Source organism: Rhinoraja longicauda, chromosome 6, assembly GCF_053455715.1.
Source record: "Rhinoraja longicauda isolate Sanriku21f chromosome 6, sRhiLon1.1, whole genome shotgun sequence".
Lineage (NCBI taxonomy): Eukaryota > Metazoa > Chordata > Chondrichthyes > Rajiformes > Arhynchobatidae > Rhinoraja > Rhinoraja longicauda.
This window is the reverse complement of record NC_135958.1, coordinates 64,099,450-64,120,202: the sequence shown is the minus strand read 5'-3', so window position 1 is coordinate 64,120,202 and position 20,753 is coordinate 64,099,450. Positions and strand designations below refer to the sequence as shown.

At 42.5% G+C, this 20,753-nt stretch overlaps 1 protein-coding gene across 1 annotated transcript in view; it reads right to left on the bottom strand.

The window, feature by feature from the left end:
* The window catches only part of spata20 (spermatogenesis associated 20), a 220,465-nt gene that overhangs the window by 77,720 nt on the left and 121,992 nt on the right, over positions 1-20,753 (bottom strand). Inside the window, exon 15 of the mRNA XM_078401845.1 lies at positions 14,175-14,255. Within this exon, the coding sequence (XP_078257971.1) occupies positions 14,175-14,255 (81 nt within the window). The remainder of the gene's footprint in view (positions 1-14,174; positions 14,256-20,753) is intronic.

Sequence of the window (20,753 nt, the reverse complement as noted above, 5' to 3'; positions counted from 1 at the left end):
AGCTGTGGGAAGAGAAGCAGAGTCAATGTTTCAGGTTGAAGATCCTTCGTTAGAGCAGGGGAGGAGAGAAAGGAAGGTTGTTAAGCTGCAAGGAGGCCAGGGGAGAGGGATGCCTTTGAAAGGTGACACTCAATTGACCGTGGCAATAAACTGTAAACCAGGTCATCAGGTCGATGTGTGAATGGGAACAGTTATAGAGAGTGAGACCATGAATAAAATAATGTAGGAGTTATGAAATGCAGAGCAGGAAGACATGTTGGGCTGGTCAGGCTGGGCACAGCCTCTATCCACAAGGTGGGGGGAGGGGGAGGGGGTGGTTGAAAGTGTAAAACAATCAAGCTGAGCCAATATCAGAGATGTTTTCACTTTCTAACTGCTTCCATTCACTCAATGACCAGATAATGTTGTTTTTACAGGTTTTCATCCTGGTTTGGCCCTGTCAGAGATATCCCATTACTAACCACTCTCCCCCTTTCTAGGAAAGTCTTTCTAGGAATTGCAAGGTAAGCAACAATGTCTACAGCTACCAGCATTGTCCCTCGGCACATCGAAGTATACACTGTATACACTGGAATTTAGGATGAGAGGGGATCATATCGAAACGTATAAGATTATTAAGGGGTTGGACACGTTAGAGGCAGGAAACATGTTCCCAATGTCGGGGGAGTCCAGAACCAGGGGCCACAGTTTAAGAATAAGGGGTAGGCCATTTAGAACGGAGATGGGGAAAAACTTTTTCAGTCAGAGAGTTGTGAATCTGTGGAATTCTCCGCCTCAGAAGGCAGTGGAGGCCAATTCTCTCAATGCATTCAAGAGAGAGCTAGATAGAGCTCTTAAGGATAGCAGAGTCAGGGGGTATGGGGAGAAGGCAGGAACGGGGTACTGATTGAGAATGATCAGCCATGATCACATTGAATGGTGGTGCTGGCTCGAAGGGCCGAATGGCCTACTCCTGCACCTATTGTCTATTGTATGTAATTTTCCTTAAAAACACTTTAAATTGTGTTAGTGCCGAGAATTGTTTGTAACAATTGTTTGTGACATAATATATAAATTGAAAATCATGTTCATTTCTCTCTACAGTTACATGCCCTTTCCCATTGGACAACTTGCAAGCATGTGTCTATGAATCACACTGTGTCACAGTGTCCCCAACAACAACAGTAACCTGGTGCTAAAAGGCTACATCCTATCAGTTTGAATCACAGGGCAGCATGATGGTGCAGTGGTCGAGCTGTTACATCACAGCGCCAGAGATGTGAGTTTGATCCTGACTACAGAGTTTGTAGTTCCAAAGATGTGCAGGTGTGTAGTTTAATTGGCTTCTGTAAATTTCCCCTAGTGCATAGGATGCGAAATTGGGATAACATGGAACTAGTGTACAGATATCCAATGGTCGGCATGGACTCGGTGGGCTAAAGAGCTTGTTTCCACACTGCATCTCGAAACTAAAATCTAAACTAAAAACTGAACATACAAATGTCCTTGTGATTCAGGAGCCCCTACCCAAAAAGGCTGGCTTCAGACCACTGCCTCGGACCAGAATACCCCAGGATTGGTTTCATTGGTTCAAAAGGTCAAAGAGCTAATTAACCACCAACTGATTGAGAACTCCAAGAGAAGTGCAAAATCCAAGAGCTCCAAGAGAAGTGCAAAATCTACATACAAATAATACAGGCTTGAATCTTGACAAAAAAAAACAGAATGCTAGAGGAATTCATCAGATCAGGCAGCATCTTATTTTTATTTGATCTGTTTTGGAAAGCTTTTTGAAAGAGCGAGGTAGAAAGCAAGGGAATTCCAGAGCTCTAATTGGTTGGAAGGATGAATATGACTGGCAGAGGCAGAGCAATCATGGAAACGCAGGTGTCCAGAATTAGAGGAATGTTGCTACCGCAGAGGGTTGTGAGGCTGCAAGAAATTACAGACACCCTGGAGGCATTTCAAAACAAGAATGAGAACTTTAAAACTGATTAATACCTGACTGCATTAGAATTGTAAGAACATACAATTTGATGGACACACACCATCTATGCTGACAATGGTTATTGAGGAATGTGCCTTTATGCTAAGTTATTAGCTGCTTTCATTAACTTGATGTTCACCTCATCAATTTGGTTGTTCCCTGCAGCCATCCTCCATTGGCAGAGAGGAGGACTATTGGACTGAGTGCAGCACTAGCGCAGTGGTTGCGTTGCTGCCTTACAGCGCCAGAGACTAGGGTTCGATCCTGACCAAGGGAGCTGTCTGTATGGAGTATGTACATTCTCCCTGTGACTGTGCTGGTTTTCTCCAAGCATTCTGGTATACTTCCATATTCCAAAGACGTGCAGGTTTGTCAGTTAATTGGCTTCTATAAGTTGCCCCTAGTGTGATAACAGGTGATCGTTGGTCAGCATGAACTCAGTGGGCTGAAGGGCCTGTTTCTGTGTATCTCTGAACTAAACTAAACTAACAATGGACTCCTCCAAACCCTACGAATAATATTATGTTATCTGCCAAACCAAACAGCACGAGGGAAAATTATTTGAATGACCACAGAAAGAGTGAAACAAATAATGGGAGAACAATAAATGAACTGGTGAGGCAAAAAGTTTAAAATGAGAAAGTCTTCAAAAAAGAGCCAGAAAATGGCAGGAAACACACTTTTTAAACAAGCTAACAAGTTACTGTCAGCAAATACGACTTTACGTTCCTTCATCTGTCAACATTCACTAATGAATGGCTGTGGCTTTGCAAGTAAATAGGTTACACTGATAAATGAGGTGATGTCATGCTTGCACCTGTACCAATTTCATTAGACAATCATTGCTAATGTTTAGTAGGTCAAACAGAATGATAGCAGATTTACAGCATGGAAGGAAGGCATTCAGTACTTTGTAGAGGAATCCAATGACCCTTTTCTCCTGCTCGATCCCAGTGCCAAATACTTTCCTTCAGATGCATCCCTACTTCCTCTTGAAAAGCCTGATTGGCTGTTCCTTCACTCTTAAGGCAGTGCGTTCCAAATAATTATCTTTCTGTGCAAGGACATTTTCCTCATAACTCCCATGTATTTGCCTGTCGCTTTAAATAAGTGTCTGTTGGTCCTTTTACCATTCACTGATGAATACAAAATCCCTCATTTTACCCGCTAGAACATTTATATCAAATCTCTTTTTCTCTCTTCTCATCTGTTTCCACCGATGGTCTGTCTCAACACTCCACCCCCTTCCTTTCCCTGACCTGGCTCCATCCATCCATCCACCCTTCATCCAGTTCCACCTATCAACCCCTGAAATACATCTGCATATCACTTCTATGTACCGACCATCATCCCCCTACATTATCATTCCCTTTACAGGGTTTCGACCCAAAATCTCATTGCTTCCTGTATACTGATCTCAGCATCCACACAAACTGTTTGACCAGTTGAGTTTCTCCTGTGCTTTACTTTTTCTCTACCAAACCTCTTGGTGAATTGATTCTTCAGTCTAACCCTGTAACTGAAATCCCTCATTCATGGAACCTTTCTAGTTATACATCATCTTTAGGATCTTCAGAAATTCCTGCAAGGCGGTGAGCAGACTGGACATAAAATAGGAATGTTCTACAAAGTTTACATAACCTCCTGTTTTTGTATCCCGTGCCTCCATCTATGACACCCAGAATTCCATATACATTTTTAACAGCCACCTTTAAATATCTCGCGACCTCCAAAGAGTTAAGTACATCCAGGACTTTATGTACACCTTTGAAACGACACTATTTTTTCCATAGTATACCTTCTTAGTCTTTCAGCCAAAATATATTTTTGCATTAAAATTCATCAGTTGCTTGACTGCCCAATCTGCCAGTCTAATTGCATTGCCGCCTTCTCCCAATTCCTCATGATTTATTTTGTGTCACCCATGATTTATGAAATATTACACTGCATATCCAAATCATAATCATTTTTTATCATGATAAAGATATGGCCCTGCTGCTAATCCATACAAAACACTACTGTTTTCAGTCTGGAAAAACAATAATTTAACCCTACTCTTTTTTTTACGCCTTTAAGCTAAGTGCCTATTCATGCTGAAACTGACACTTTAAATCCACAGGGACATAGTTTTGCTGACAAGTCTTTTGTGTGGCACAGTATCAACCAGATTTTGAAAATCTAAGTAGACAACACCCATTACATTCTCTTCATCAACCTCTTATTACCTCATTAAAAATGTCAAATAGAATCTTTTCCTCACAACTTCCATGTATATGCCACCCCCTCTTTCTTTCCCACCCTCTAAGCTTCAGCTTGTTGGGCTCCCACTTCCACTATTCTTCCACCCTCTCTAAAGGAGTTACCCTGCTCCTTTCCCTTCCTTTGTACCTTCATTTCCAAACCAGATACCCCATTTCTCTTTTATCCGCCCTATCTAGCCCACGCCTGAATGTTGTGTAAATCTTGCTGCGCACAGTTATAGACTGTTTCCTTTGCTCAGGAATTGCAAATTGCAAATATCATCAGAAATCCCTATTTCTGTCCCAATGATGGAAGTCTTTGACGAAGCCACTGAAGATGTTTGGACTAGGATATTGCCCTGAGGAGCTTCTGCAGTGATATCCTCGAGCTGGGATAATTAACCTCATCCATCAGACTCTAGCCGACAGTGTTTCCCCTTAACAGAGAGCTTTAATGTCATACTCGTCTTATGTCTGGAATTCAGCTCTTTATTTCATATTGGCACCAAGGCTATGATAAGTTGGAAGTTAAGTACTTCTCTTAATTTTTTTAAATTTTATAATTGATTACAATGCATATAACAACAACAGTAAACCCCATCCCTCCCCTTCCCTACATAATCATGAAAACAAACAAACAAAAACAAACAAATAAATAAATAAAAATACATTTAAAAAAAACATAACTACAATGTAACAAAAAAAGACAAAAGCACAAAAACATGAGGCAAGGTAATTTTCACAAGTCAAATATTTCAGTATTTTCACTGCTGGATTCAAAGAAGGTACAAAAGCATGTGGCATTGAGGGGATAGTTTTACTTGTCCTTAATATGCTGCAGCACTGGGTTCCATATGTTGAAGAACTTTTGAGGGTTGCCAGACAATTCATATCTCAACCTCTCTACGTGTAATATGCCCATTAATTCTCTTAACCAAGTCTCAAACTGAGGAGCAGAGTCTGATTTCCATAGTTTCAAAATACATCTGTTGGCAATTACCATACCATAAACCAAGATTGTGCGAGCATTATGGTCTAGCTTCTCAAGCGTTGTGGAATACCCGAATAGAGCAGTTTCAGGGTCCGGAGTTAAAGTGACGTTTAAAACAGTGGAGTACCATTGAAATAAAAGACACCAAAAGTTGTGAAGTTTTGGACAAGTCCAAAAGTGGTGAGCGAGTGTACCCTCAGCGGTCTTGCATCTATTACACAAAGGTGAGAGATCAGGAAAGATTTTATGCAGCTTAACCTTAGAGTAGTGTAATCTGTGTATAACCTTGAATTGAATCAGTTGTAGCCTAGAATTAATAGAACAGGATTTTATACTTTTCAGTACTTCCTTCCAGACATCGTCATCAATTTCAATGTTAAGGTCTTCTTCCCAGGTTTGTTTTATTTTTAAAGTAGATTTATCTAGTTTGTTTAAAAAGATACCTACAAACGATGAGATTAGGTTCATTGCTTCCGGGGGACCCAGCAAAATTTTGGACAACAAGTCGTCTTCGGGCAGGGACTCAAAAAGCGAATTGTTTTGTCGAACATAATTTCTCAGCTGTAAGTACCTGAAGAATTGAGTTTTGGGCAATGAGAACTTGGATTGTAGCTGATCAAATGATGCAAAGTGTCTATTTATGTAAAGATCTTTTATTGTAACTATCCCTTTACAGCTCCATTCTTTGAATGCTGTGTCTGTAAATGATGGGGGGAAAGCGTGGTTATGCCAGATTGGGGCGTGCATTGACGTATTCGGAAGCTCACAAGCTTTCCTAATTTGGTGCCATATTCTCTGAGCATTGGACAGAGTGAAGTGATCCTCTCTAAGAGAGGTGAGAGATCTGGGTAATGAAAAAAGGAGAGCAGGGAGAGAAGTTTTTGGGGTTAAGCTTTTTTCAATCGCCAGCCAAGGTGGCAGGTCATATCCAACTCCCCGTTCATATGCATACTGCCAGTATACCATGACTCTAACATTGGCCGCCCAATAGTAATATAAAAAGCACGGTAACCCCAGTCCCCCATGTTCCCTCGTTTTTTGAAGATAAGCTTTTGAGATCCTGTGTGCTTTATATCCCCAAATAAATGGCATAATGATAGAATCGATTAACTTAAAGTAGGATTTGGGGATAAAAACAGGAACATTCTGAAATAAATACAGAAATCTCGGCAGGGAGACCATCTTTACTGCGTTCACGCGGCCAATCAAGGAAATAGGCAACGTTCTCCATTTCTCTATGTTCTCCTTTAGCTTGTTCAACCTTTCGGTAAAGTTAATTTTAAAAAGGGTCTTGGGGTTTTTAGATATTTTAATGCCCAGATATTTTATACTATCCGGATTTGTTTTAAACTGCATGTTGGCTAAGAATACAGGGTCTAATTCTGCTGTTATCGATATAAGTTCACTCTTCTGCCAGTTTATAGTGTAACCTGAGACCTCGCCAAAGGAATTAATAAGCTGGAATAGGTAAGGAACAGAATGTTCAGGGTCAGATACAAAGATGGCAATATCATCCGCATAAAGCGAAATCTTATGTTCCACCCCACCCAGTATTATCGGTTTTATAAGCGCATGCCCTCTTATGCCGATTGCCAGCGGCTCAATGGCTAACGCAAAGAGGAGCGGCGAGAGGGGGCAGCCCTGTCGCGTACCCCTCTGAAGGGCAAAAGGGGGTGACCTATCCTGGTTTGTGAGTATGGAAGCGGTGGGATGAGCATATATAAGACGTACCCAGGAAATAAAAGAGGCTCCAAGACCAAACTCTTCCAGCACTCTGAGTAAATATCCCCACTCAACCTGATCGAAAGCTTTTTCTGCGTCTAAACACAGAATGGCTTGTTTGGAAGAACTATCGAATTTGTGATACATAATGTTCATTACTCTTCTAACATTAAAGAAAGAGAACCTATTGGGGATGAACCCGGTCTGATCCGTATGGATAATGGATTCTATACACTTATTTAGTCTAGTCGCCATTATTTTAGTAAAAATCTTGAAATCCAAATTAAGCATAGAAATTGGTCGGTATGAGGAGGGATTGGTTTCATCCCTGTCTTGTTTCAATAAGAGAGAAATATTAGCATTGTACAATGACGGTGGGAGCTTTTTCAACTCGATTGAGTGGGAGAGCATCCTGTGCAGAATCGGAGTTACCTGGTCAGCAAACTTCTTATAAAATTCGACTCCAAAACCGTCTGGCCCAGGGCTCTTGCCGTTTTGCAACGACCTAATTGCATCCTTGATTTCTACAGAGGAGGGTTCTGAGTTTAAGGCCTCACAAGAGGCACTATCTAATTTTGGTATGTCCAACTTTTTTAACCATGCATTGATATCACCGTTAGCTTTGGATTTATACAGCTCTTGATAATACTCCTCAAAGCGTTCATTTATTAATTTTGGATCGGTTAAAGCAACACCCTTGCCTGATTTTATTATATGTATGGCCCTACTTGCTTGTTGCCCTCTAAGCTGACGGGCTAACAATGTATGCGGTTTGTCCCCTAATTCAAAATATCGCTGTTTCAGTCGCAGTAGCTGGTCACTGACTTGATTTGTTAGAATCGTGTTATACTCATATTTAAGACTGAGCATATTTTGCAGCGTTTGGGGGTTGTTTGTGCTCCGATACAACGTCTCCATTGGAGAAAGCTCCGAATCAATTTCTTGTAGACGTCTCTCTCTGGATTTCTTTAAAGACGCTTCATACGAAATAATATGACCCCCTCATAACTGCCTTGAAAGCTTCCCACAAGGTGGAGTCCGAGACATCAGAAGTGTCATTGGTCTCCAAATATTCTGTAATTTTTTCAGACATGTATTTACAGAAAGTTCCATCATTAAGCAAGGAAAGGCGTAGTCGCCATTTAGCACATCGTTTAGACAGCTTAAAGTCAAAGATAATTGAGGTTGGAGCGTGATCTGAGATCAAAATGTTATGATATTTGGAATTTATTACATTAGGTATGAGTTTCGAGTCTAATAAAAAATAATCGATACGAGAGTATGAATTGTGCATTTTAGAAAAAAAAGAGTATTCTCTGTCTGTGGGATGCTGTATCCTCCAAATGTCAACTAAATTGGTGGAGGAGATGAGATTTTTCAAAACCGTGGATGCATTCGAAGGGCTACACATTTTATTTGATGACCTATCCAGGTGCCAGTCAAGGATTGTGTTATGGTCCCCTGCAACAATCACATTCGTATTAGAAAGGTCAGGTAGCTTATCAAAGATTTTGCGAAAGAAAGCTGCATCATCAATATTCGGACCATAAATGTTAAGCAGTGTTACATGAACAGAGTAAAGGTACCCAGTTACTATGAGAAATCGACCATTCGGGTCACTTACTGTAGAAATATGTCTGAAATCTATGTTTTTCTTAACCATAATTGCCACCCCGCGGGCTTTGCTAGAAAATGTGGATTGAAATATCTGATCTGCCCATCTGCAGCGCAACTGTCTCTGCCCCAATGTTCTAATGTGAGTTTCTTGGAGGAACACAAGGTCGGCAGATAAAGACCTAAGATGTGAAAACACCTTAGCTCGTTTAATTGGGTGGCCCATGCCGCGGACATTCCAGCTCACCATGGTAACCCTCCCACGCACATCATCATCCCCAGGTACCATCAGAAGGTGTAAATTGTATTACATAAGCAGCGACATAATAATTTGCCTCAAACAAAAAAACAGGAAGACCACCAACACAAAAACACACACAAAACTCGGACTTTCCCTCCCCCCATCCCCACTCTCCCAAACAAAGTGAGAGAAAATATCCTAACATACTGTAAACGGGGGTTACTTCAACTATCTAGCCTGTTAAGCCCAAAGGCTAGCTAAAGGCTAAATTGTGAAACCGCTAGCTAGTTAACTACAAATTCAGTCGGCATCCCCTCCGATGAACAAACAAAATTACGGATCTGTTCAACAAAAAAAACGTTTCCCTTTGAAAAATTAGCAGGAACCCATCCTGTAAAATCATCCTATTCCTGAAACGAATTAAGCACATTAAACAAAGTTAAAGTTAAATCTATTGAGTCCAACGTCTACCTTTCGTGTGAATGACCATGTCCATGGCTCAGAGTTAACTCGTTCGCATGTTAGCTGACGCCCGCCGTCCACTCCGGGCCAGCGGCTTAAACATGGATAGACATGGGAGAGTCAGTGCACTTGGACAAAAGCTTGTATCCTCAGGATTTAAGCTTACTCGACAAGAGGGTGACCATGCCCCCACGTTGAGATTGGCTGAAACAGCTGGTCTGGAGACCAGCTAGTCAGTGTTAGTCTGTTAGCCGACATTAGCCCACCGTTGTCACCGGGCTAGGCGGCAGGTTATCCGCGAATAGTTTGGCCTCCTCCGGGGTGCTAAATATCGACGTGTCGATACCCTGGGTAACCCGGAGGCGAGCAGGGTAGATATATCCGGTTCGCAGGCCTGCCTCTTTGAGCTTCTTCCTCGTGACCTCGAAAAGACGACGTTGTTTCATTATCTCTGCCGGGAGATCAGGAAAAATGTGAATTTGCTTCCCATTGTAGTTCAGCGGGTATTGTTGTTGTGACAGTCGCATTATCCGCTCTTTCAGATGGCCGCTGTGGATCTTAACTATCATGACTCTGGGGCGCGCGAGATCGTTAGCCGGTTGTCCTCCCAGCCTATACGCCCTATCAACTTCTATGGGCATCGAGAAATGTTCTGCCCCCAACAAGTCCCGAATAAAGTTACCAATGAACTCCATGGGGCGGCCGCCTTCAATCTTTTCTGGTAGTCCGACCACTTTTATGTTCTGGCGTCTGGAGCGCGCCTCCAGATCAATAACTTTATCCTGGAGGGCCTTGTTAGCATATTCTAGCCTTAGCCACTGCTGCTCCAACTGAATTAGTCGAGTGTCATGGTCACTGCTCGCATCTTCTACCATAGATATCCGTGCTCCATGTTCAGTCAGAGTGGCTTGGGTAACTTGGAGGGACACCTCCAGGGTATTAAATCGGTCATCCATCTTCTTGCTCATTTCATTTATAGCTGTAAGAATGATGGCTGTTTCAGGAGTTCCTTCTGCCGATAGTGTGATTAGCTCCGGCTCTCCACCACTAGGCCGCTCCTCATCCAGTGACGATGCTGGGTTTTCATTAAATTTCCTGACGGCTGGCTGCTTTCTGGATGACTTCTGCGTTGTCATTTTATGTCGGTCTGTTATTACAGCAGTAGACACAACTTAAAGTGGGAGTTGTACTATAAATAGTCTTTTATTCCTTAATCTCGATTTATCGGAGGGGAGCTCTAGCAAAACACGTCTATTACATCATATGCACACTAGCGCCCCCATCTGAAGTTAAGTACTTCTGGCAATACCCAAGATGGAGACATGAGAGATTGCAGATGCTTGACTCAGGAGTGAAAAACACGCTGTTACAGAAACGCAACAGATCTATGGAGGCAGAGGGATGGGTCAACGTTTTGGGTCGAGACCCTGCACCAAGGCCTGAAACATTGGTCCCCTTTCTTTCTCCACAGGTGCCGCCCAACCCGCTAAGTTCTTGTTGCAGTTTGCTTTTAGCTAGAAAAACCACAAAGGGATGCAGGTGAGACACTGAGGTGGTGTACACTTCTGCAGGTATCGATGGTCCACAGTGCATTGTGGCAGCCTACTTTGAGCTGCCAGATCGGTCTATTCCACGTAGCATAAGAGACCACAAATGCTGGATCTTAAAGCAAGAAACAAAGAGCTGGAGGAACTCAACAGGTCAGGCATCATCCGTGGTGGGAATGGACTGTTGACATTTCGAGTCAGTATCCGGTAGCTACGAGAGGGGTCCTGGTCTGGAGGCAGGCGAGCTTGCTTTCCTTGGTGAACATAAAGTGGATGCTTTTGTTGTGATGATAGGATTTTCTCTCCATTGGTCTCACCTGGTCACTAGTACCACAGCTGTCATACAGTCATACAGCACGGAAGTAGGCTCTTCAGCCCAACTTGCCCACGCTGATCAAAATGTCCCATCTACACTGCCCGCATTTGGCCCATATCTTTTGAAATCTTTCCTATCCATGGACCTGTCCAAATGTCATTTGAATGTTGTGATAGTACTTGCCTCTTGAAAGATATGGGCCAAACGCAGGCGGGGGGACTAATGTAGATGGAGCATCTTGATCGGCACGGGTAAGTTGGGCTGATGAGACTCAGACCATGCTGTTTGATTATATGGCTCCATAACAGTTACATAATATGAAACCACATTTCAAAAGAGTTTTGAGCTGCCATTTGGATCTTCTTAATTCACCTAAATAAAACTGGGGAAAATCACTGAGAAAGATTGCTGGAATATGGCTTGGATTCTTTTGAAAATGGACCATCGAAAGCCATTTCTTTACAATGACTGAAGGATTCAATAACATAACGATAGACACAAAATGCTGGAGTAACTCAGCGGGACAGGCAGTGTCTCTGGAGAGAAGGAATGGGTGATGTTTCGGGTCAGGACCCTTCTTCTCCCTTCTCTCCAGAGATGCTGCTTGTCCCACTGAGTCACTCCAGCATTTTGTGTTTGTCTATAGTTTAAACCAGCATCTGCAGTTCCTTCCTACACAATTCAATAACATGGGCGGGTGGAATTCATTTATTCTGCTGGGTAAAATTTAAAATCATATCCCTTACGTTAAGCACCGAGATTGTACTTTTTCCTCAAAGTGTTGAAGCTTAGAATTCTTTTCCCCCCAAAATTGTAAATACATGGACAAATATGCTGTCAAACTGATGTTGTTAATAGTTTGTAGGTGAAGGGAGATGGATCAAAGGTGACTGGTAGGGAAGGCACAGATCAGTCATTGTCTACTGAATGCCAGCAGATGGTTGAAAGGCTGTCGACCCCAGTACCATTCCCATAGTCAGCTAATGTTCTTTTCTTATCCATAAAGATTAGAAATGTTAACAACTTTCTCATAAATGCAACCTATATTTTTGCCATGTTGGGACAATCCAGCTGAAAGAGTCTATTTTTCCAGTGAGACTATTGCAGACAGCTCTAAGTCCCTGATTAGCAGTAAACACACTTGAAATTCTTCTGACATTTATGGTCAGTTCACATTACAACAGGAGAAGAAAGTGTACTTATTGACTATTCAAGTAGAACCATGAATTTTTCAACATTTGCAAAATAAATTCCTGATCCTATCCTTTGAATGCAGTTATTAGATTATTAGATAAACTGACAGAAAATACTTGGCCATGTTAAAGGAACCCAGTGAGAAAGGAGAAAACTGGCAGATCTTAGTTGCCGTAGCAATGCTTGATTTAATTTACTTTATTTCTGCTTATCCAGCTCACAGTTTTATTGTTACGCAGGCTGTTAGTGTCAGAAAAAACATCTCACTAACAATAGGCAAGGCTCCCCCAAAAACTCAACAAATTGATTAAGTGAGTTTAGAAAAATCTTGGAATAGATCCTTGGTTTCTAGGGTGGTGCAGTTAGGAGAGAAGCTGACCCACACCTCCAGTAACTTGGGTTTAGTCCCGACCTCCTGTGCTGTCTGTGTGGAATTTGCACTTTCTCCCTCTGATGCCAGGATTTCCTTTGGGTTTTGGTCTTCCTCTGTCTGACATGCAGGTTAGTACGTTGATGTGCCAAGTAAGTTGCCCGAATGAGTAGGGGAGTGGTGAACTCTGGGGAGAATTGAGAAGAATGTGGGGGGAAAATGAGATCGATGTAGTAGGATTTGTGTAAAGGGATGGCTGATAGTGCAGAATTCATGAGCCACAGCCAGGACCTGCTTCCATGATGTACGACTCCATGATTAAAGTGACCTCACCTGGCAGGTGCTAGAGCAACTCAATTGTTTTCAACACCGAAGATGGATAAGAGCATTGGTAAGAGATAGGGTAAGGACAGAATGCAGCTTTGTTTGGTTGTCTGTAGTGGTTGAAAATTATGGTCTGGTTTCTCAGGATAGCTGGTTCTCCAGAGCCCAACCAAAGACTTCTTACGAGTGGTATAAAATGGCAGTGGAGGATTACTGAAGTCCTAGCTAGGTACCGGTAAACAATCTAAATTAACATTACTTGCTTCCTGTAACTGTAGTCATATGGCATAGAGATAAGCCCTCCAGCCCTCTGTATCTGTCCCAACCATCAACACGAATCCCATTTACCAGCACATGATCTGAATCCTTCTGTGTTTTTGTGATCCAAAATGCTCATTGAGATCCTTCTCAAATATTGTGTTGTTCTCTTTTTCACCACCAACCCATGTAGTGGATGGCAGCCCAACCACCCTTTGGACCTGCCTCAGATCTCCCACAAACCTACAAAGGTTATTTTAACCCATGCCCCTCTGGTTTTAGACACACAGAGTATGGAATCACCACCAATCTTAGTGCTTTATGGAAGAGATGGATATCTTTTATCTGCATTCACTATGGATAAGGAATATTACGGCTGGATAATTTAGGATGGCGGATAATGGAATTCCAGAATAAGTTGGTATCAAAATGAAGGCAATATTAGTCATTTTAGCTCTTGTGATTACATTTTCTGCTCCCATCTACCTTGCCGTAGTGCAAGAAATTGCTGAAAGCTGTAGATGTGGCGAGTATGCAGACCAGACTTCCCACCATTGATTCCATCTACTCCACGCCGCCTCAGAAAAACTTCCAACATAATCAAAGACTTATCACATCGGTTTTCCCAAGTTGACAAGTGCCTTCGTTCACAATGCCAATTTGGATATCACATAATCCATGGGATACAAATTAACCCCTTGTAAAGAAAATGCAATCCTTGCTAGCTGTCCCAGCATATTTTAAACAATGTTACTCATCCAAACTCCAGGACACCAACTGGCCAATCATTACTGGCAATGACTTCAGTCCAAGACAACAACAGCACATTCTGGAGCAAATAATGAGAGATGTTTCAAGCCGCTAACTTTCTCAATAAAAAGCTCATGTGTTCATCTGTTTTTAGTCACTTGCACACATCCATCTCCTACCTTGTTGGGTACAAAGTGTGCATTGATGCACTGTAACAATTCCTGTGTGTCAGGTGCTTCCAGCTCGCCGCGGATCACGACCTGCAGCAGGAGATGAAACAGCAGAATGAAAAACAAGGGCATCAGACCAGACCATTATATCTATCCATTGTCAATATTAACCATGTTTTGAGGTTTGTAAAGAACAGTTCAAGCTGAGCACAGACGTCAATTTGCTTTAGAGAGTTTTTTGATGTCTGCAGCTCTCCTGACCCCTTCAAAGACATCTGGCTACTTGTCCATTATTCAGTCTGAGATGAGCCGAAACATCCTTCCCAAATAAGGGGAACAATGAATGTCATTTTGTTCAATGCTCGTCACAAATTTCAGTCCCCTTCAACCAACTCTGACCTTTCCTGGCCGTGGACTCAGGCTGAGCTAAACTCACAAACTCGTCTCTGGTGCCGAGCTTCTGCCCACAGACAGTTACACCATGAAGACCTACTCCATGTGCACAATATTGGTCATCTCTAAACTACCTTCTTCCATTTGTGTTTGAAACACTCACTTTAGACAATAGATTTGTGCCGCCAATAATTTAAACAAAGCTCGCAGGTCCCTCCATAAACCTCTGGGATGCTTCATTAACCAAGCTTTCAATCAATTGTCTTCATAAACTACCATTTTTACTACTGATTAAGATCCTTGGGACAATTTTTTAGGCAAAGGGTGATGGACAATTCAGCATTTTTATTGCATCTCACAAAATGCCATTATTTTTCACTGAGTCAATGCGCTCTTGTTTAATAGTAAGAAATTGTAACTTTTGATCTCTGTTTACTTGACAAAAACAATTCATAAGTAGTCCCGTACAAAGGAGAATAGTAGCTGGGCAAATAGCTGGGCTGTGTTCCCGTTCAAAATCTCCCTCGTATGAGTGCAATTGTAGGGGAAGAGCTGGATCTGACATGTCAGGACTTGGGACTATTTGGCCAAAATCTGGCTCATCCTCATTATCCATTTTCATACCATGAAGGCAAGCCGGTGGAGCGAGATACCATATTACAACTGGTGCTCATGGGACTAAATAGCAGTGAGGAATCAGAAGTCTCAGGAAATATGCAGAGCAGGAAATAAGGAAAAGATAAAACACAAAGATAAAACTCAGAGGAAAGACAGTTGAGGTCTCCTCCTGATGTGTCACATTGAGCTGCAGGACTGCAAGAGTTGAGTGAGCCCTTCACTATAGATAGTCAAAGGCCCCAAGACAGTGATGGATGGGGAAATAAATTCATTCAAATTCCTAAGAATAAAAGGCTAACCTCAGCCATTCTGAAAGGCAGGCACAAAGTGCTGGAGGAACTCAGCGGGTTAGGCAGCATCATCTCTGGAGAAAAAGGATGGGTGACGTTTCGCGTCACGACCCTTCAGATTTTTTTGAGTCTGAAGAAGGGTCCCGACTCGAATCGTCGCCCATACTTTTCTCCAGAGATGCTTCCCAACCTGCTGGGTTACTCCAGCACTTTTTGTCTACCTATGGAATAAACCAGCATCGGCAGTTCTTTGTTTCTACATTCTGAAAGGCAGTTACGATGAGGGAGAAGAGATGGGGAGGATCCTCTGAAACCAGCAGGAAAGTCGACTTAGTAATCATGTGCTTGCCATAACACCCAGTCTCTTTTTCAGGCTAAAGGTTAACAAACAAATTTGCATTGTTACACTTAATTCATAGCTGGCATTTAACTTCAATATCAATCGTTTAATTACCGTTATGTATCATAAACTTCCAGTCCAGCTAATTAAAATATACACAGCTAGAACCGGTTACGGCTTAGTCTGAAACTGTGAAACAGCAAGGTTAATTTATGAAGCCATTCAACAAAACATTCTTCAGCAATAACAGTAGGAAGAAATGGAAAACCTTCAGGGAGGCATATCTAGGGTAAAAAATAAGGTGCATGGGACAACATAGATAAACAATGTAAAGCAGGGAGCTAAATCTCAAATGTCTGCAATTCCACAGAGAACCAGCAGCTTTCACTCAGACATTTGCAATCTGACACAAGATCCCAAACAGGGGGATCTGGAGACTGAGCTCACGGACCCTGCGTGAGGTTTGATCTGTGAGTCCCTTTGCTTCAATCAGAAATATCCAGACGCATTCGAAACAAGTGTTGGTAACAGCAGGGCACGAATTTACCGTCTAAAAGATTTCTTGACAGTATTACAGGTGTGGCTTGTTCTGTCCTAACCTCACATCAGTTCCAGGATGCAGTCAATCCTTGAGCTCAATTTGTGGATCTGAACCAACTGAGAACAGAACAATTCTGGTGTCTGAGTGGCGTGTGTGGGTCCCCTTTAGCAAAATCTGATGTATGATGTGGAGATTAGTTTTACACGTAGATTCATAGAGTCCTACAGAATGGAAACAAGCCCTTTGGCCCAACTTGCCTATGTCGACCAAGATGCCCCATCTATACGCGTCCAATCTGCCTGTGTTTGACCATTATCTCTCTAAACCTTTACTATCTAAGTGCCTGTCCTCAGACTTTAGACTTTATGGAGATACAGTGCGGGAACAGGCATGTCGGCTCACCGAGTCTGCACGGCCAGCGATCACCCTGCACACTCATTCTATCCTACACACTAGGGACAATTTATAGAAGCCAATTAACCTACAAACCTGCACGTCTTTGAAATCTGCAAACGTACTAATTGTGCCTTGCACATTCTCGTTTATATTAACCACAAACAGTAATGGGCCCAACACCGATCCTGGAGGCACACCACTGGTCACGGGCTTCCGCTCCGAAAAACAACCCTCCACCATCACCCTCTGCTTTCTTCCATGTGGCTGCTAAACAAGATTGGAGCCCATGGTGTTAGAGGCAAGGTACTAGCATGAATAGAAGATTGGATGAATGGCAGAAAGCAAATAATTTGAATAAAGGTGGCCTTTTCTGGCTGGTTGCCGTGTTGGATCCATTACTTTTCACATTGTACGTCAATGATCAGCAGGAAGGAATTGATGACAATGTGGCCAGGTTTACAGACAATTCAAAGACAGGTGAAGGCAGGTAGTGTTGAGGAAGCAGGGACTCTGCAGAAGGACTTGGACAGGTTGGGAGAGTGGGCAAAGAAGAGGCAAATTGAATACAGCCTAGCAAAGTGTCCAGTCATGCATTTTGGTAGAAGAAATAATGGCATAGACTACTTTCTAAATGGGGAGAGGATTCATAAATCAGAGGTGCAAAGGAACCTGTGAGTGCTGGTGCAGAAATCTCAAAAGGTTAATTTGCAGATTGAGTTAGTGAAAGGAAGGTAAATGCAATATTAGTATTCATTTTGAGGTGACTAGAATATTAAAGCAAGGATGTAATGCTGTGTCCAGGAGTGTCTGCTCCTAGTGGTGTATAAAAGGAAGGCAGGAACTAGGGTAGCAGCCTATTGGAAGCAGCTGTTTTGACAGAAGCTGTGTTGCGGCCAAGCTGTGTTGCAGCTGTGATGCTGTGTTTGAAGGTAAGTGTAGAGGCTTGGATTCATGAGGCTGTAACTCATGAGGCTTCGGCAAGGAGGATGTGTGGAGGGTGATGGCTGGATACGGTAAAGTCTAGAACATAGAACAGTACAGCACAGGAACAATGCTCAGGCCCAATGTTTGTGCTGAATGTGATGCCATTAAACTGGGCCAAGTCTGCTTTTCTTTTGTGTTTTAGGAATGTCAGTTAGAGCACTAACGTGCTCCTCCAGCAGGGTGTGGGAAGTCAGGTAGACTTTCAGTGGCCCTGAGGACTGCACCTGTGGGAAGTGCATCCAGCTCTTGACTGACCGAGTCAGGGAGCTGGAGCTGCGGCTGGCCGACCTCAGGCCTATTTAGCAACGAGAGCATCATAGATAGGAGTGATAGTGTGGTGTCACACATAAGGTGCAGGCAGAAAGTAGATGGGTGACCACTAAGAAAGGGTGTAAGCGGAGAGCACAGGAACTCAGGGCATGGATAGGTACCTGCGACTGGGGCATTGTTGCTGTTAAGGAAGGGATAGGACTGACAGCTTAATGTTCCAGGGTACAGATGCTATGGATGACATAGAGGTGGGGGGAAAGAGGAGGGAGAATTGCTTTATTGATTGTGGAACATCACGGCAATTTACAAGATGGCATTACCGAAGGATTGTTCAGTAAGCCTATGTCAGTGGAGTTGCATAATAAACAGGGGATAATCACCTTGTTGGGATTGTGACATCAATGGGAATTAGAAGATCAAATATGCCGGGAGATAGCAGACACTGCAGGACAAATAGGGTGGCCATAATGATTCTAACTTTCCCAATAAAGATGGGCTGCCAGAGTGCTGAGGGCTTAGACGGGATTACATTTAACAAGTTTTTTCAGGAACGATTCCTCAGACAATACGCAGAGGGCCCAATAAGGCCCCTAAAGCTTGACCTCCTCTTAGGGAATTGGACAGCATAAGTAACTGAAATGACAACAAGCCTTTTGGGACCAGCGCCCACAGCTTTAAAATAGCTATGGACAAGAATGGAGGTGGTCCCCAGTTTAAGTTCTAAATTGGCATATGGCCAACTTTGATGGTAATAGGCGGGAGCTTGCCAAGGTTGATTGGAGTAGGTTGTTTGCAGGCAAAAGGACATCTGGAAAGTGAGAAGCTTTTAAAAGTGATAAAGTAAGAATGAGGTGGGAATAAAAAACCCTGGATGATGAGAGAAATTGAGGCTCTGGTCAGGAAAAAGGCAGAGACATAGGTTAGGAATAGGCAGCTGGAATGGGGGATAGAGGTGTATTGGAGATTGAAGAGCATATCTAAGAAGGAAATCGGGAAGGCAAGAAGAGATAGCAGGGGCAGGACTCAAGGGCCTGAGCTATAGGGAGAGAATGGGCAAACTAGGACTTTTTTCCTTGGAGTTCAGGAGGCTGGGAGGTGATTTTATTGATGTAGAAAGTGATGAAGGGAATAGATAGGATGAATGCACATAGTCTTTTCCCAGGGTAGGGGAAATCAAGAACCAGAATGTGTAGAAGTAAAGGGGAAAGATTTAATAGGAAGGCAAGGAGTAACTTTTTCACATGGAGTGTGGTGGATATATGGAACAGGCTGCTAGAGGAGGTAGGTGAGGCAGATAAAAGATAACATTTAAAAGACATCAGGACAAGTATTACATGGATACAAAGGGTTTAGAGGGATATGAGCTATGCGTTGTCAAATGGGACTAGTTTCGATGGAGAATCTTGGTCGTCATGGACCATTTGATCTGAAGTGCCTGTTTCCATGCTGTGTGACTCTATGCTCCTAACATTGCTTCCTCAACTAATGTTAGCTAAAGAACAGATGAGCAGGTTATTAAAAAAAAACATAGAAATTTCCATCACAGGGGATGGCCAACCAGAAAAAGCCATTTAGGATTATCCCAATTCCCAGTTCACCATTCACAGTCCTGGAGGTTATGGATGCTAGTTGCTCATCTCAGTAAATTACTACCTACATTGATTTCAAGTAGTGAATTTTGCATCCTCGACACTGTGAATGTGTTTTTTTTACCTGCAATATTCCATGAGTTATCTAAGCTATTTATCTACTGAGAGAACTGGGAGCTTCCTACTTGACCTTTCTGGGCTTCCTACAGAATAAAGTCGTACACAGTTACAGCAGGGAAACGGGCCCTTCAGCCTACCAGGTCCATGACAACCATTAACTATTCATTTACAATAGCTTTGCATGAATCCCATTTGTTTATTCTCCCCAGATTCTCATGAACCCTGCTGATTCCATCACACCGACACGTAAGGGTCAATTCACAGTCACCATTTAACGTACAAACCCACGTTTTTGGAATGTGGGAGAAAACCAGAAAAGTTTCAGGTCTGCGACAAAGTTCAGATAAAGGGTCAAGACGCAAAATGTTAACGGGTTTTCTCCTTCCACAGATTTTGCTTGACTTACTGAGTTTTTCCCAGCATTTTCGGTTTTTGTTGTATGTGCAATGAAGCTTTGATTTCAAAGGGAGCGAAATATATTGGATAGTTATTTTGTTCCCCAGAGAGTAGTGAGCATTTCTAGTTATTGCAACCTTGTGCAAGCTTACTACTTTGCCCATGAAAGAAGACTCAATATGTTCATAACTGACCTGACCTATTCCCATCATTAAGTTAAGTCTCTTAACAAAAAACAGAAATGCTGGGAATAAGCAGCATCTGTGCTGAGAAAAACAGAATTAAAGTTTCAGGCCTGTGACCCTTCATTTGAACTCCAAATTTCCAGCATATATTATTTTTTGCTTTGAAATTTTCTGCAATATATGTGGATTTTGTAATATTGGATATGTGTCTCAAAAAAGTATCACATGACCTCATGTTTTCTCTGTATTTATTGTCACAGTGTTGAATGGAATTAGGGATGCGAAAGAATGTCTTGTGCTGGGCGTTCTTTTGTTTAATGAAGCATCTGATTTTCTGACTATCCTCCAATATCTTAAGCGCGCGATACTCATTATGGTGTCAGATGTGGTGATTAATGAGATTATAACATTGAGACTCCATGCCTGAGTCTGAAACTAAACGCAGGGCAGGATCACTTCGCAGTTA